At 36.5% G+C, this 19,403-nt stretch overlaps 1 protein-coding gene across 1 annotated transcript in view; it reads left to right on the top strand.

Moving 5' to 3' along the window:
• The window catches only part of psidin (phagocyte signaling impaired), a 321,893-nt gene extending 311,105 nt beyond the window's left edge, over nucleotides 1–10,788 (top strand). The window contains exon 17 of the mRNA XM_090399962.1: nucleotides 10,681–10,788. Within this exon, the coding sequence (XP_090256088.1) occupies nucleotides 10,681–10,788 (108 nt within the window). The remainder of the gene's footprint in view (nucleotides 1–10,680) is intronic.
• The last annotated feature ends 8,615 nt before the right edge of the window (nucleotides 10,789–19,403 follow it).

The following is a 19,403-nucleotide window of genomic DNA, read 5'->3' on the forward strand; positions in this document are numbered from 1 at the left end:
TTAAACCATCTTCCTATACATCAATTCTAACTGCTGACTTACAACTCAAATAAAGACTAAGTATTGCTTGATATTATGTCCCATTGACACCATATAACTGTAGTGTATTAAATAGCTTCTCTCTTGGCACCTTGTCGTATGCCTTTTCCAGATCGACAAAACTTAAATATAGATGTTTGTTATATTCCTGCTTTCTCAACTATTTGTCATAAAGTGAAGATCTGATCCTGACAGCCTCTATTTGGCCTGAATCCAGCTTGTTCTTCACCAAGCTTTTCTTCCACAATTGTTATCAACCGTTTCTCAAGTATGCTTGCATAAATCTTGCCAGGAACATTCAGTAGGGAAATACCTCTGTAATTCTCACATTCAGTTTTATCCCCCGTTTTATATATGAGTATTATGAGAGCTCTACTTCAATCATCAGGAATTCGTCCATCTGTCCAGGCTTTTTGAACTATGCAGTGCAGCCACTGTAGGACTTTTATACCACCATACTTCAGCATTTCTGGTCGAATATCATCTACTCCTGCTGCCTTTCCACATTTCAAGCCTTTGATGGCTTTTTCTACTTCAAGTATGGATATGTATTCCTGACTGTATGCCTGTTGAGTGTGTTTTATGCTGTGCTATCACTGCTTGTTTCATTTAGCAATTTTTTGAAGTAATTACTTTATACTTCAAGGATATCTTTTTCTCCCGTTTTCATATCACCTTTATCATCTCTAACTCCTTTTACAGCACTCTTTCCCCCATTTCTAAGCTTCTTCAACAATCTCCAGAATATTTTGCCGCCTTCATATTTATTTTCTGTGTTCTTGTCAAAGTCCTTCCCTGACTTTAGTTTAGCTAGTTTTACACAGTGTTTAGCTTTCTTACATTTGTCTCTGTATTATCTAAGAGCACAAGCTGACTTATTTGACAGCAACTTTTGATATGCTTTCTTCTTTTCCTTCACTGCCTCTTTAACTTCCTGTGTCCAACATGGAGTTCTGATTTTTCTATCCTTGCAGATAACCTCACCACATGCCTGTCTGGCTGAATCAATCAGTGTTTTCTTGAGGGGTTGCTGCTCCACGCTTTTGTTCCTATTCTCAAGCTCTTTCATTTTTTCTTGAATAATGTTTGTGTATTTTAGTTTACAGTTCACATCTGAGAGCTGCTGAACGTTTATTCTCCTTAAAACTTTCTTATATGTTAATCTTTTCAATATGAAATTCAATTTTATCCTGCTCAAGACTAAATGGTAATTACTTCCCATTTCAAATCCTTTGTACACTCTTGTGTCCTGCATCAGAGCGAAAACATCACTATCAACAAAAACGTAGTCAATGAGACTTTTCTTATTCCTTGCCTCTTCTCTCCATGTGAATTTGTGCACTTTTTTAAGTTGGAACATGGTGTTAGTAATAACTGGTCCATGTCCTGAGCAGAAATCCCATAGGTATTCGCCATTATTATTAGCTTTTCTCTTTTCACCAAATTTTCCAAAAATATTTTTGTATGTCTGACAATCATTTCCTACTCTGCTATTTAGATCCCCAACAAGGACCAACTTTTCCTTTTTCATTGTGTCAGTTGCTTTCTCTAAAGCATCAAAAAATTCCTCCACTTCTACCTTAGTAGAACCTTCTGTGGGACCATAGGCACAAATAAGTCTCATTGTCCAGTTCATTCTGATATTTGCCCCATCACTCTACTTGAGACTGCCTGCCATTCAAGAAGATTAGCCTCATATTTAGTGTTGAATACTATGGCTACTCCTTCTTTTCCTTGATTGCGATTTCCTGAATATAACATTTTGTATTTATTGCTTAAAAAGATCTCACCAGTTTTTGTCTTTTTTGTTTCAGTCACCCCTATTATGTCGATCTGGTACTTATCTAATTCCTCAGCTAGCTCCATTTCTTTGCCATTCAGGCTTCTTATATCGATAGTACCGATCTTTAACTCTGGTGATGTTGAGTTGGGGTGTGTTTTCAGATTTGTTTCATTTTGTATTTTGGCTTAAACCAAAATTTAAAATGCTTGGTCTTTCTGCATACTTTTAAATATATACAGTTTTATCCTAGTTGATTTGTAATCCTAGTTTTTTAGCAGTTTTGAGTTTTCTAAACATTAGAATAATGTCTTCAGCATTTTCTCCAATGAGGAATATATCACCTTCATATCTTGCATATCAGTATATTTCAGTATTTGTTCTGTTTGTGTTATCTTTTACAGTTTCTCTAATACATTTTTCTAATGCTAAACTAAAAAAGATGGGTGAAAGGGCATCCCTTTGCTTTAATCCTATGTTAATATTGTAAAAGTTTTAGTTCCAGTTTCATTAGCCAATACTATGCTTCAGCTCATGTTGCAAATTTCTAATTTGTGTAATACTTCCTAAAGGCCTTCTGGTGTCTAAGTAAAAATCTGGTCAACTATTGATCTATTTCTTTGGAATCCTGCTTGATATTCACCTATATATATTCTTCAGCATAAAGCAAGATTCTTTTCAGCATAATATTAGATAAAATTTTGTAGCCTGCTGACAGTAGCGATATCTCTGTGTAATTTTCACATTAGTTTTTGTTTCCCTTTTTACATACTGGAATAATTAGTGATTCTTTCCATTTTTCTGGTATTGCTTCTTTTTTTTTTTCTAATATTAAATTTACCAGTTTATGTATACGAGGGGTTAATTCACTTCCCCTAAATTTAATGAGTTCAGCTACTATTTCATCTGTACCTGGTGATTTGTTGTCTTTGAGCCACTTTATACTTTCATCTATTTCAGCTGGTGAAGGTTTAAATATTTCTGGGTTGCAAGTATGATAAGTATTCTGTTTAAATGACTCAGCAGGTTCATCACAATTTAGGATTTTTTTTTAAAGTACCCTGTCCCCACCTGTTTGCTATTTCATCTCCTAATGGCTAGTGTTTGTCCATTGTTTGCATATGCTGATCTGTTTTTTGGTTTTTAATTTCATGGAAAAATTTTCTAGTGTAAAGTATTTCTGTATCTCTTCAATATGTTTATGTAAAAATTTTATTTTCTCTTGTCTAATTATTTTATTGGCTTCCTTGCTGCTCTCTTCATATCTCTGATCATTGTGAATATCAGTTGCATCATCATTATTATTATTATTACATATATTACACCTCCAGGAGGGAATTCAAGAACTCATCGAGAGAAGGCACCTACTCTACAGCTCATTCTAACTGCAACTACACCAATGCCATCTACCACCCTCCACCACTGTTATTTCCACAGACAATCACAAACATCCATGCCCACGACAGGATTCTAACCCGCAGCCTTTTGGCTGGAGAGCAGATGCGCTAATAACTCAGCCAACCAGGCTGGCATTATTGAGCCAAATGCTTCTATCTTTATTCTTCTTTTTTTACTGCCCTTTCATGTTCTTCATTAAATCATTTTTTTCATTGTATTTTACTTTGAATTCCAATTGAGTTTTCCAGCTACTTTTAAGTTATCTCTGATGTGATTTTAGATGTTTTCATTATTTTCATTCTCAGCTGCTTATTTTCCAATTTTTGTTTGAATGAAGCATTATTTATGCTTCATTTAAATCAATACCAGTGATGTCTGGGTGCACGTGAAGTTTATTTTTTAGGAGAGAACCCATATAAATACAAGCAGTTCTATATGTTTTTCTGGAGCATGCATTTCCATTTTGGCTGGAACAAATGATTTGAAAGGAGTAAAGTATGTTATGAAGGAAGACATGAAAGAATTACTGGAAGTAGCAAAAGGAAAGCTTGAGAGTTAAGATAGTGAGTCTGTTGCCACTATGACAGTTGAGCTGGAAAGGAGGGCCATATGTGTGGCTATATGTGTGGATGTGTGGAGCGAGTTTGATGGACAAAAGGACTTGTAAAGAAAGATGTTGTTGAAAAAGTGTTGTTGAATGAAGTGACAGTGGATGTGCAAAATTAGGGAAACTAGAGATTTTAGGTTTTTTATTTTAGACTTTTAAATTTCATGCCATATGTAGGATTTGAATCACACCCTTCTTGTTAAACAAACAATGATTTTTATCAACATGAACTGCTAAGGAAGGCAAAACCATACGAATGTAGTTAGCAGGGGTGTAAGGACTCGATTTTTTGCGTGGAGAGTGGTGAATGAATAGAATATGTTTCCAGAATGTGTTGCGGGTGCCATGACTGTGAATGAGTTCAAAGCAAAGTATGATAATTACTGCATGAATGTTAGAGAGTGCTTGGCATGATGTCATTAGCAGCTGAACATCTGTTAAAGAAGGCAAAACTGTAATATTTAATGCCACTTTCAGCAGTAAATATGAACAGATAATTACAAAAATAATAATCAGTGATTGGAACAAACATAATATTTGTTCTAGCAGTGAAACTGTTAATTGGACTGCATTTTTGTATTTAGGTTAGTAGTTAAAAACATGGGTTGGGGGAAATACCCAATCAATAGCACTATTTGAGAGTAAAAGTTGTTCCTGAGGCCTCCGGGAAGTAATGTATGAAGCAGTCATCACTCATAATGATACATAGTCTGCATAGTGCCATACATGCAGAAGGGTGACTGAGAAATTACCCACAGATGTAGAGAATTTCTCCGTAGAATTCCTCAGGAAGTGGGCACAGCAGCCTTGTTCATTCCTAAATCTGTTTATCTGGCTCCAGAGTTGTTAAGGTAGACTGAATCTTGCGGTTTAAGAGTTGGATCTTTGATCCAGTACTCATTCCAGAGTCTTCTCCACCAGCCCTGTGGACCATCTGGTATTTCCACAAGCCAGATGGGAGATCTGGAGGTAAGGTGGAGGAGATATCTTGATGTCTGGCAAGGTTGCTGTTATTTCTGATTTTATTTATTTGATGATAGGTTCTTCTCTTCTGAAGAATGGAGAAGTGATCTGAGAAAGGTCAGGTAACATGAGAGAGGAATAGACCTTAAAGTTAGCCGAAGATGGCTCTCATTGCTATGTTAAGCTGTGTCCACAAGTTGTGTGTGGGGGCTTTGGCTGCAAACTGGGAGAGCAATACTCTTCCACTAGGTAGATCAGAGCCAAGCCTGCTGTTTTGAGCAGTGGAATCCACTTATTGTGATTGCAGATAATATTATCAGTTGGTCCCAAAACACCATTTAAAATGAATTAAAAATAATCCATCTGTTATAATCAAAGTTCTGTTATTGTTATCAAAATCCTCGAATGTTTAGCCTTTTGCATCTCAGAATTCTAAGAAATAAGGATTAATCAGGAGAAAATTTGACAAGGAATATTTTTCAAAGTCTGACTTTTTTTTTTAATCTTATTTTTACGTATATCTTAAATCTTCCAGGCAAATGCAGGTGGGTATAAATGCAGTCTAATTGTGATTTTTTGAGTTTGTGATTTTTTACTGTTAAGGGCTGTTTTAATTGCTCATTAAAACAGCCCTTAACAGTATGGCAGAAGCAAGTAAAAAATGTATGTAAAGATTTATCTTTTTCAAGAAAAGCAAAGAATTTTGGAATGCTATGATAAGTTGCCCAAAATGAGTCAGCATAGTGCGGCTGTACATTTAAAAATTTCACAACCACTCTTGTTTAGGATCTTAAAAAACAGATCAAACATTGAAACTTGAGCTCTTAATAATGTGAACATGGATTGGAAGAGAGAGCCCAATCTGGTAACGATACTCAAGTTGAATCAGCATTAAAAATTTGGTTTAGTAATGTTTGTGAAAAGAATGCTTCGATTAATGGGCCTTTGACACGTCAAAAAGCAGAAGAACTTGCAAAAACAATGAACCAAAAAAATTTCACTACAATTGATGAATGGTTTAAAACAGGTAGAAAAAGCAAGAGAATATTGTGTACAAGCATATTAATGGTGAAGAAAAAAGTGCTGATATTTTATCAGCTGATGCATGGATTAGGACCGAGTGGCCAAAAATTATTGCTGAATATTCTATCAAGGATATTTACAATGCTGACGAAACAGGACTCTATTTTCGTGCAATGCCTGAGCATACATTATTTGTTTAAAAATGAAAGTACTAAAGGATTTAAATCTTCAAAAGAGTGAGTGACAGTTCTTTGTTGTGCTAATATGAAAGGTGTGAAATGAGTTTGGCAAAAGTAAAATCCTTGGTTTTGAAGGTGTCAAAAGTTTGCCTGTTGACTACTGTTCTAGTGCAAATGCTTGGATGAATAATGCCATTTCCAACAATCTGTTAGTTAAGTGGGATCTTAAATCAAAGCAAAAAATTGTCTCGTTAGTAGACATCTGCACTGCACATACAAACAATTTATCGTTAAAGAACATCAAAGTAATCTTCTTGCCTTCAAGCACTACATTGTTATTCAACCATGTGACCAAGGCATCATGTAATCTTTTAAAGCTTATTATTGCAGGGAAGTTCATGTGAGAATTAATGCTGAACTTTATTATATAAAAGACCAATCTGATGCAAGTGCAATTGAAAAAAAAGATTTTCCTTCTTGATGCATGCATTTGGTAACAATATCATAGAAGCAAGTTTCAGAGAAGACTATTGAAAACTGCTTCCAAAAAAGGTGGATTTTTTTAAGACAAACTCTGAAACTCCTTCTTCTGAAGAATTTGAATATCTTACAAATTAAATTTTTGATAAAATCCCAGACGGTATATCAAAAGAAGAATTTGAAAATTGATAGGATATTGATAACACCGTTGAAGTGGTGACTACAATGACAGTGTTGGAAATATGTTAAGCTGCTTCCGCTGAGAACTTTAAACTAATAGAAGAAAGTGAACCTACTACAAGTATAGAAGAACGAATTTTAGAAGCTCCTCCAACCAATGCCCAGATGAAGGAAGCTCTACAAACAGCATATAGCAACAAACTTTGAAAGGCATTATGAGCAATTTATTCATGAACTACTATACTCAAACACACGAACAACACTAGATAAGTTTTTAAAATAAATTTTATGTTCTTGCTTATGAAAAAGTTATTTATAACAATAAGTTAACTTAAATAATGTTCATAACAATAAATTGAAATAAACAATGCAATTTTATATATCCTTTGCTTAATTTTTATCGGTCAGTTATTGTTAACGAAAAGTGACTGTCCCAAAGTGATCGCAATAAGCAGTGCCTACTGTATGACAAACCCAAGCTGTTCCTGTGTTCCTGGCAGGTGTCTTTAACTTAGTTTTTTTTTTCTTTTTCAAATGATACCTGTGTACTTGGCAGTCCACAGGTTTCGAAGTAGTTTTGCAGCAAGCTCAGATCTTTGTTCATTGTTTCCTTGAGGTTTTGTATTCATCTTGGATAGTAGTAGTAGTTGCTATATCATCAGTGTAGATGAGAGATTGAGTGCTGTTTGGAGGGACATCTCTTGTATACAGGTTGAATAGAGCTCTATTCTAGTTGAATAGGGTGAATACAGGTCCTTGTAGCAGTTCATTTTGTAGGATAAATGTTCTGCTTTTTTTGGGAATTAAGATGAACTTTTATTTTCCTGCTGGAGAGCATTTGTCCTAGAAGTTGAGTTTTTGGCAGTTTACTATTTTGGATATTTCATACTGTAAACCTTTCTACAATACAGTGTCATAGGTTGATATTAAGTCTAGAAAGACAGTACATGTTTTTAAACCTTTTTGGTATCCAGCTTCTATGTGGGTTGTGAGGCCAGTGTAAAATTTTTAACTTTATGTTGTACTTTAAATTGTCTTTTTTTTTATCTTATATACTTATTTATCTTGTTTATTTCAACTTGCTTAATTTATTATACTTAACAGTTGTGACTCCGTTGTACTTAATCCATTGCTTGATTTAGTCTACTACATTTCTTTCATTTATACCCCCCCTTTTTTTTTTCTCAATGTCGTAACTATGCTTAGTCACATGCACAAAATTCTGTAACTTAGGAATTGCCCTTGGTTGGAGTCAACCCCTTTGTCTAAATAGCAAGCATTTTTCTATATTGATTTCTGAAAAATTTATTTATTTATTTCGACTGCACCATCAGAAATCGCAGATAAGACTTAAATATCCTTCCTTTAGAAAAAACATTCAGCAAAACATGGAATTATTACTTGCACCTATCACTATATCAAGCAAACGTAATACTCTATTCTTCAGGCGTGACTACTTATTTCCCTAGATCACACAGGTTCAGTCTTTTTATGAGAAGTACATTGGTATATATAGGAATGGGGCAAGTTATTTGACAAACAAAACAATTTATTCATGCTAATTAACATACAATAAAGTTAACACTAAGCATACAATCTTTTTTCCGACTCTATACTTCTCAGCAGTATTAACTTAGATAATAAATTATTCAATCTAGTTCAACAATTCTCCTTTAAGTAAACAGACAGGTGATATTTGTGCCTACACTTAAGTCATACAAAATAACAGACCTTCACATACTATACCACAGGCAAGCTTAGACAATAAATAACATTATGCACATTAACTTTCACCTTGTAACAACGCTAACTTATCTCACACAACTAAGCAAGTTAATTCTCAGTGGTTAGCTAATTGCCTTCAGTCCTGAAGTAATACTAACAAAAAAAACAGCTAGAGCAATCTCTGCCACAATTTCTGCCTCTAGTTAAATCACATATATTAGACCTTACTTGGTATTTAGACATCTAGTCCACATCAGTAGATCCTTGAGATCGTTATCATCTTCCTTCCGATATTGCTTACACACACACTTGCACCATTTTCCTATATCGACGAGGGCACTTCCACAGGTGGAAATCATCAGGAACCTTGGTGGCTGGAAATCCAGAACTTACTTTGTATACTGCATAAACGACCCATCTAGCATCTTCAGGCGTCTGTTGGCTGGAACGGGGTCCTTCGACCTAGAATCAACAGGACATACTCGAACCGGGAGCCGGAAATGAAACTGGGTGAACTCGAACTTATCCAGCAACGACCATCGAAACGACCTCTCTTCCTAAGCGGTCTTCTAGCTAACTACGGCTAACCTTCTCTGCAACGAACCCTCTTCACGACGACTGACCTTCCTCGAAAAAAAAATTCTCCCTTTTCTATTTTTGTTCCCATCTCTCAATGTCTCCCCCTTTTATGCTGCTCAATCGAACTTGGTTCTTGCTACTTTTTTATTCCCTTGGGTATTCATAGAGGTCTTTCCCCCTACCTTTTAGGTTGGTGCATTAAGGCAGGAAACGACCGTGTGTGTGTGATCCCATCTGGGATATTTCTTTGTCTTACAACAATCTATTGTTACAATTCATTCAGACATTTTTTTCTTTGTCTTTTGTTGTTGTTCAGCAAATCAATAGTTAAATATTAACCAAAATTACAAGTATAGTGAATTAATTTGAATTCTTAAGTAAAATTAAGGTATAGAAAGAATCTATTCTAAAATTCTGCCTATACAAGATTTTACACCAGGACCTGGTCACAGCAGCTTCTGCTGGGTCTAAACCTAGCCTGTTCATTGAATAAGATGGCTTCTATTTTTGGAGAAATCCTAAACAGGATAATCCTCTCAAAAAGTTTATAAGGAGTGCAGAGCAACGCTATAGGGTGGTAGTTATTAGGGTTGACTTGTTGGGTTTTGGCAAGATTATTTATCTTTAATTCATGCCAAAGTTTTGGAAATTGTTCATCAGTTATTATTGAGGAGAAGAAATTAGATAGCCAGATATTTTCTCTTAGGCCAAGGTGAGTAAGAAAATCAGGCAGGATGCCATCAATACTAGGTGCTTGACTTGTTTTGAGGGCTGCATCAGTTTCATCTAGAGTTACTGGATTGGAGTTTTCTTTAGATGTGGGATATGACGAGGAAACTTGCTTTGTAAAGATGATGATGGATCTCTTTGGTATGAGAACTTTAGATGCACGTGCTAAGATTTTTGCAACACTGTTTGGGCTTACTTTTCCGTTAGTTTTGTTGAGAGTTTTGGTGCCCTCCCAATTGACAGAGCTGTGATCAAGTTGAGGTTGGTCATTTCTTTTTTGTTTTTAAGAAGAAATTCTACCATCTTAAGAAGGTAAAAGCTGTGTCTGGGTGGTTCTGTTGTCCAAATTCTACCAATACTATACTTATCTATAGTAAACCAGTAATGTCAGATAATGGAATGTTGGTAAATAGCAAAACAATACAAAGCTGACTAACATATCGGACTCTTGTATTTGAATATTCTTGATTTTTTCGAGAAAATGATTGAAATTCTTGATTAGTGATCTGGATTGTCCATTATGGGCAGTTAATAAACGTGAAAGAAATTTAGCAATTCTATTGGTAGGCGAGCCAATACAATTCACAGTGGCTCTTACTGGACAACCTTCATGAATTTTTGGGCGACCATATAAATGAGGAGTCCTTCCTTATAGATGCATCATGAATTATGTAAATCTGTTTTAGATCAAATACTCAGTATATAATTCACTAATCTTCAGAACATGAAAGTGTGGATTTAGATAATTATTGAATTGATGCCATTGTTAACACTAAACAGACTTAAGTCTCCTGCTTGAAGACTGATAATATGTAAGCCACCACAATAAAATCAGTATGATAAATTGATGTATAACATATATTTTTGATGGCATTAGAGAAGATAAATTTTGCAGTGGTCTGTTTTTTTCTCTCTATATATTTAATGTTATTGCATTGTAAACAGTTTTATTTATTTCAGCTTTTATTATTCATTAATTATTAAATGTTGCTTTTCAGACTGTGGACTACCTAATATCTTGTTACAAGTTTGGCTCATTCACAAAGGTTAGTATGCAGTGGGTGGGTGTAGGTTGGGATATGTGCACATATGTGCACTACTGTTGAAATGCTTCTACATTCTAGAATAATTCATATTAATTTAGGGTACTGTTTCTAAGTATCAAAATTCCGGATAAATGCATGCTGGCTCTAGTCTTCTCTTATAGATCCTTTAGAGATGGAGTGGAGTAATTACTTCTCATGAGTAGTACATATACTTATATTCATCAATAAGTTATATGTATGTATGTGCGCGTGCGCGCGGTCTGAAAAGTTCTCAGCCTCGACCATAAATGGCAACACTATCGGCAAGATTTTTTTTTCTTTGTACATCTGTCATAAGCATCCATGTGAAATTGCAAGTCATTCTATCAAGTAGTTTGGCTGTCTGAAGGAAAAGTGTTGTCTCTATCCCTTGAAATAGATAAAATTGAGTATCACACGGTTATAAAATTCTTTAAAAGAAGGTTTAATGGCCAAAGAAATTCATTCGAAGTTCATAAAAGTTTATGGGCACTCTTCTCCTTCGTTTTCGACAATTAACAAATTAACTGTCTGGTTTAAACGTGGCCATACCAGCCTTGAAGATGATCCATGTGAAGGACGTCCAAAAAGTGTAACAACGATACCAGAAATCATTGATCAAGTGCACAATATGGTATTGGATGATCAGCGAGTCACAGTGCGTGAAATTGCTGAGACTATAGGCATTTCAAAAGAACGTGTATTTTGCATGAAGAATTGCACATGAAAAAGCTTTACGCAAGATGGATGCCGCATTTGCTCACAGCAGATCAAAAATGCATTCACATGAAAATCTCTGAACAGTGCTTGGATCGTTTTAACAAGAATAAAACTGATTTTGTGCATCGATTTATTACTATGGATGAGACTTGTTATTGTTAGGCCGAGAACTTTTCAGACCACTCTTTATATATATATATATATATATATATATATATATGATTGCCATTCAGCATGTTATTTAAAGATATTGTTAACTTTTACTATAGCAAACTGCAGTATAGCAGACTCACTCACTGTGACAAGTGTGAAAACTCCATGCCCTACAGCAATAGTGTTTTGACATTTAGTGGAAACGCATCATCATTATCAGAAACCTCTAGAAAGTCAATGGCTCATCGAGCGAGGCCATACATTGCACACTAGATGCATTCACTATTCGATAGGAAAACTGTTCTATTCACTCATTTCTCTATGAGAGAAAAACCTGTTCCCCCCCTGCCAGACCACAAATGTCCTCATAACACCCTTTCAGAAGTTCATAGACCTCTATCATAGTACTCCCTCTTTATCCTTGTTAGCAGTATATGCAGTCTACAATCTCCTCATAATCACTATTCTGTAATTCTTCTTTCCACAGCTTCTTTATCTCCTTAGAAACCCAAGAAACCAGATCTGCACATTGTAGTTCAGAGGCAGTTGTATTAAGACCTTAAAAGAGGCACAACAGCTTCCTTATCCTTATGTGTAAGAGGAAGAGCACAAGTGAAGATATGAATTTCTGGGGTATCCAGCATTGGGAGCTCTCTGAAGAGTGGAGGCCATCCATCATGATATGAATAGCCATAGAGGAAACTTGTGATCCACCCAAAAAAAAGTGAGTCAGACCATAAGGTGGTTATTCAGTAAGAAGTATAAATTAAAGATGCCAAGAAATTCTATTCTTGGTTTCATCCTTTTATCCAGGTGTAAGAAAACAAAGTTTGCACATGAAATAACTTCATGACAGGGCAACTTGTATATAGAGGCTAATGACTTCAGATCAATTGAGTATCCCATAATGCAATGCACATATCCTTACAGACGTGTATAGCATTATACATGTCTGTATGTTATATGGGAAGGGCCACTACCCAGGCCAGTTTTGACTTTTATTGAGGTCTCATCAGTGGGAGCCAGACCCAGAGGTGATACCAAGGTTGAAGTAATTTAGGTAAAAAGGTGTCACACCTTATTACCAAAATACTCTGGATAGATGTTGAAAGTTTTTCCACTTGGTTATATTATTTCCAATATTATTTTGATAATTCCTTGATATCTTTAATTTAGTGGGAAAACTTTCAGTAAGAAGTGTTTATGCCAGATTCAATGAAATGACCTAGAAATGTCAAAAGCAACCAGTTAGTTTTTTCCAGACTTTTCCATGTCGTGCATCCAGGAGGGAGTCATATTTGCTAGGTAATATGGACTAAAGTGATGGAATTTTTACTCATGGTCACTGGTTAATTCTTGATAATGGCTCACCATCATCTATTGCTGCAGAGTAGATGATGCTGGGTTTGTATGATATAATGATAGTTATAGACAGATATTAATTCTGTAGTTTTGAGTATAATTGGAGGTTGCTATCAGAAATACAACACTGATTTCTGTCCAAACTATTTGGGATTCTGATATTTATCAGTTGAAAGATAAGAGGCATATGATAATTATACATATGCACAGTATATGCTTGTACTGATATATTTAGTAGACCAAAAATTGTGAATGGTAAGAAATAGTTACCTGGGTGATTCATCTTTAACAGGTTATACACAGTCTTGTCGTAAATATTGTTATAACTTCTGCACACCCTCACACTGCCCACAGAATTGTTCAAGTCCAGTTTTGTTAGTGGTATTGTGCACAGCAAACATTCACATGTTTATCAGTCGAGAGAGAGAAAGAGTGTTGTCTAGCTATATGGTTTAACATGCAGTGGTGAAATTATGAGAACCATGTAGCTATAATAGCACTTTGCAAGGTTGGAATGCAGCCACCTGTTATTTGCAACATGCTAAAACACTTGGGATCAGTAGGATGTTTGTGTATTGGACTATAAACCATTATAACAATACAGAAATGTGACTGTTAAAGAACAGGTCAACCATGCTGTATTAGGACACAACAGCTTACGAGGGCTGTAAAGGCATACCTCTGCCATAATCCCATGAGAATGCAGAAATTGATGAGATAAGAGATGAACATTTTGTAGAGAATGATTTCACATGTACTAACTGATGACCTGGGCTTGATCCTATTGTCATTCTACTGGACTCCTCCTAGCACCGCAATTTATGTGGCAGAGGGTAATAAAATTAAAGGCACTTCTCAGTGGTGGTATGTGAACAACAGACACAGATATATCCTCTTCACAGTATGAGAAGCTTTTCATCGAAGAGGCATTTAAACACCAAAACGATCGGGTATATGCCCTGGATGATTGCACAGCCAGTGTCATAGCATCCAGGATTCAGAGAGGTCATCGTCCTGCATCGGTGATGGTTTGGTGGGGAGTGATGTATCGGTGATGGTGGGCTGGAGGGGGTTATCCAAGTTGCATTTCTGCAAGAAAGGGATCAAAACCTTTGCCAAAATATATCATGACACTGTGCTGGAACCTGTGGTATGGCCCATGAACAACATATTTTTTCACAGTAGGCAGTGGACCACCCAACAGCACTCAGCCCCTGCACACAAGGCAAGGACCACCCCCACCCCCCCCCCCCCCCACCCCCCCCCCCCCCCACCCCCCCCCCCCCCCACCCCCCCCCCCCCCCACCCCCCCCCCCCCCCACCCCCCCCCCCCCCCACCCCCCCCCCCCCCCACCCCCCCCCCCCCCCACCCCCCCCCCCCCCCACCCCCCCCCCCCCCCACCCCCCCCCCCCCCCACCCCCCCCCCCCCCCACCCCCCCCCCCCCCCACCCCCCCCCCCCCCCACCCCCCCCCCCCCCCACCCCCCCCCCCCCCCACCCCCCCCCCCCCCCACCCCCCCCCCCCCCCACCCCCCCCCCCCCCCACCCCCCCCCCCCCCCACCCCCCCCCCCCCCCACCCCCCCCCCCCCCCACCCCCCCCCCCCCCCACCCCCCCCCCCCCCCACCCCCCCCCCCCCCCACCCCCCCCCCCCCCCACCCCCCCCCCCCCCCACCCCCCCCCCCCCCCACCCCCCCCCCCCCCCACCCCCCCCCCCCCCCACCCCCCCCCCCCCCCATGTAATGACTTGCATTCCCCACTATGTGCATGTAAGGTAAACAAAAACAATTTACAGTATAAAAATGAAACAGAGTTGACATTATGTAAATAAAACTGATGATTAAACCAAAAAAAGTAAATAAAACTATTGATATTTTTTTTTTTTCTGATATTTTGTCTTTACTCGTCAACTAAAAATTGTCACAGCCAAGTACATTTTTCAAGCCTTAATGTTATGGTTTAAGTTGGATAAAGAAAATGGCTGCACCATAATACTGTTGGACATTGCTAAGGCATGCCACATGAAAAGCTGTTATGTAAATGGAGAATATAGAATTGGAATATAAACTATTCACTTCAGACAGGTATCAGAAAGTGGTCTATGGTGTAGGAGGTGTGAATCTACCAGATTTACACTGACCATTTATTTACTCCGTTGGACCATTGTTATATAATCTATATGTGTTAATATAACTCAGAGTACAAAAGTTCAATGCTGAAACCACCATTGTTGTGCAAGGATAAGGAAATCATTTTGTTTCTTTACAAGGCTTGATAATACAATTGCACCTCAGCTACTGTACACAGATTTAGTCTCCTGGGTTCTGAGGGTATAAAGAAGCTGTGGAATGTAAATTATAAGGACAGATTGAGAAGTATATGGACTGCAGACACCAGTACACAGGGGAGGAGGGAAAAAAAAGAAGATATGATAGAGGCCTAGAAACTTCTGAAATGGTGTTTATGGGATATCTTTTGATGAAATTTTTCATTATATGGAAGATGGAGAGGACAAAGGGAACAACTGTGGAACTTGAGGTTGTGTGTAGGTAAGAAAAGGATGAGAGCTATATGTTTTTCTCAGTAGGCAATGTGTGAATGAATTGAAGAGAAGGTGTGACATTTGGTCTGGGTGATATATATAGGCCTCCCTTGATGAGTCCTTGACTCTTTGGTGGTCTGATAACAGTGAGCTTAAAATATAAGTAGTTCTATCAGACTTAGGTGGGGACTTTTCTGTCGTTCATTACATTGTCATTTCATTATAGTGGTGTTTGCTATAGTGCTTGTGTGTGTTTCTTTTTACTTTTTTCATTGTTCAAGTTTATCCTATCGTAAACATGTAGCAATTCTCCACAATACATGGTTCTTGATTTTGCTACTCAAAAAATATTTCAATTTATATACACTGGTGACTATTTGGACACTATACGTGCCATGCAAATTTCAGATCCTATCACATGCAAATATTCAGGGAGTGTCTGCATAAGTCTGGTAATAAAAATGGGATGTACTGCATGTTTTGCACTGTCAGACTTCCAACGTGGGATGGTAGTTAGGTGTCACATCAGTGGTCTTTCTGTCCATGATATTGCTACCTGTCCCAGTATACCGAAATCCACTGGTGATTATGTCATTCATAGATGGAAAGTTGATGGTTCTTCCACAGCAAGCAAATGCTCTGTGTAGTCATCAACACTCACTGATCGAGATTGACGATCTCTGTGAGAATATCTGAGCATCCTGCACTTCATCAGTCGTGGACCTCACAATCAACCTGGAATATACTGCAGGGACATCTGTCACCACTAGAACTGTCCACACAGAGAGTTGTTTGCCTTAGGTTACCACAGCAGAGCTGCTGTAAATAATCCACACATCACCCCTCTCAATGCTAAATGACATTTGGACTGGTGTCTTTCACATCTTTCAACACTGTTCCTCGACCATAGATGATTGGAAAGCGACAAATCATGCTTCCAAACTTTTCATTCTGATGGTCATGTTTGGATCTGAAGATTACCCAGGGAGTGGTTCTAGCAGGACTGCATTATTCCAACTATCAAGTTTGGTGGAGGCTCAGTAATGATATGGAGGTGTTTCATTTGGATGGGGCTTTGTCCATTGGTTGAGTGCCCAAAACTGAGACTGGTTTCCACAAAACAATATTGAAATGTTGGACTGGCCAGCTCAGAGTCCAGACCTGAACCCCATTGAACATCTTTTGGACAAATTAGAAAGCCAAATTCGCTTCAGACTACAGTGGCCATCATCAGTAATGGGGATAATTTTGCACAAGGAATGGAAGAATATTCTGTTGTGACATATCAGAAATTGGTTGTAAGTATGTGCCCAAAGGGTAGTTACTGTCATTCAGGCCAAAGGTTGTCCCGCTCAGTACTAGAAATGTAATTAAAATACTTTTTTAAAATTTAATTTAATTTTATTTTTTTTAACCACAATTAAATGTCCAAAAATTTTGTCAATATAGTGTATGTCTACATTATTTTAGATGAAGCTAGGGATATTGGAGTTATGCAGGGTCGTGCCAGTAGTGTCCAGTGCCTATGTGCAAAACTTTAGTTGGCGGCCCTATACCCCCCTCCCCCAATAAAAAATACTTTATAAAAACGTATCAGTGAGTAAAAATGAAATACGAAATATATTAATTATAAGTTTATTGAACAAAGAGCAGAAATTACAAAAACAAATGTATAAAAAAGAATAAACATACAAGAAAAACATACAAAACAAAAATAATTTGGAAAAAAATAAAGTAATTTATATTATTTGCCAAGAAAATCATTTGCAAATTGCACCTTATATAGTTTTATGTAAATTAACAGATAAACTTACAGTTTTGTAAAAACAAAAATATTAAATATTTTTTGGTACAAAATTAAACTAACTATATTTTATTTGTCAAGAAAATCACTTCGTCATTTGTACTTTGTATAGCTATAAATAAGAAACAGATAAACTTACAAGTATATAAAATAGGAACATATTAAATATTATTGGGTAAAGAAATAGGTAAATAAATATTTAAACAGAAAGAAAAATCATTTAGTGAATTGAACTTTTCTAATTTTCATTAATGAAAATTCTCGAATAATATCATGTATATCAAGTTGATCCAAAATATCTGACTCTATTGATATAATGGCAAGATTTGAAAGTCTGCCTTGTACCATTGTGGAGCGCAAGTAGTTTTTAATAATTTTAAGTTTAGAAAAGGACCATTCTGCAGATGCTACAGATACCGGTAATGAGAAAAGAATCCGGAGTGCAATTGTAAAGTTTGGATAAACTGTGATTAAGTCGTTTGAATAAATATACTGAATTATCTGATATATATCATTTTTAAAATTAGAAATAAATGGTTGACAGTGTAAAATTTCTTTGCATAAATTGTCTGCGTCGATGTCCGAATGATTCTCGTGTTAATTTTGTCGTAACTTTTTACAATAAGATAATAAATATTCTTTATTTTGTGAAGTACTTAACAAATACAAAAACTGAAATTAATTCATCAGAGTCTGTTGTGGGTGCTATGACAGTGAGCGAGTTCAAGGCAAGGTATGATAGATACTGTGAGAATGTTGAACAGCTGCGTGAACATGATGTTTAGGGCCTCCCTCGATGAGTCTAAGGACTCCTGGAGTAGCCCGTGGTAATAATAATAATAATAATATGTTCTTTTATAATAAAGTAAATCTTTCCTGCAAAGATTCTTATGTTTGATCTATTATGCAGAGAAAAAAAATTTACTTTAAATGCAATTTCAGGATCTATATTTTCTGAAGAGCAATTGTCAAATTTTGCTGCAATTAATTTTGAGCTTTCCACAATTTCTTTGAAAGTTTCATCAGACCTATAATCATTTAAAAATTGATTTAGATCATTCAATGCATTTAAAGCAAGTTGGAGATTCATAGATGAAGACTGCAGTATTTTGCTGACAAAATTCACTTTATTTAAAATATCATACCAAACTCTAATACAACAAATAAATGTAAAATGTAGCAATTTTTTCACCTAGACATTTTGCCTGATATTTGGATTGTTCATCCAGTTTTGAAGAGCCATTACAAATTTCAAATAAAGCATCATACACTTCAGGTAAATATTTATAAAGAGGTTTTATGGCATCATTTCTGCTCGACCACCATGTTTCAGATAATGGCTTTAAAGTTAAATCAGTTACATGAATAGTGAAAATATTCCATTGGTAAACAGAAGAGGAAAAAAATTTATATAACTCTTGTACTATATTAAAGAAACCAACAGTTTCATGATTGATATTCACAGCATCATTAACTATCAGGTTTAGACTGATTTGAACATGGGACAAAATGCATGGGGATTTAAATCTAAAATTCTTGTTTGTAAACTTATATTTTTGCCACGCATATTAGAGCCATTATCATAGCCCTGACCTCTTAAGTTATGTCTAAATTTAATTTTTTCAGTAAATCAGTAAGAAATATTGTCAATCCAGCCCCTGTAGCATCTAAAATTGGATAGAATGCTAGAAAGTGTTCATGTATTTCAACACTTTTATATCCTGAATTGAAATGAACGAATCTGACTATCACACGTATTTCTTCAATATGTGATACGTCCAGTGTACATACTAAAATAATTGAAAAATATTTGTTTTGTTGACACAGGTTAATATATTATTTTTAATATTTGATGCCAATAAAGTGAGTATTTCATTTTGAATTTTATCTCCTAAATAGGAGGGCATATTTTTAAAGTCAGGATCATTAGCTACATGGCGTGTGTGTTCCAATATAAAAGGATCAAACTTTTCTAACATCTCAATGCATTTTAAAAAATTGCCATTGTTGTGATTGTAAGTTTATTACTTTTACCAAGAAGAGCGAGATTTTGTTTGCACTGTACTACAAAAATTAT

Source organism: Typopeltis vanoorti, chromosome 11 (genome assembly GCF_054136105.1).
Source record: "Typopeltis vanoorti isolate ZY-2024b chromosome 11, IOZ_Tvanoo_1.0, whole genome shotgun sequence".
Lineage (NCBI taxonomy): Eukaryota > Metazoa > Arthropoda > Arachnida > Uropygi > Thelyphonidae > Typopeltis > Typopeltis vanoorti.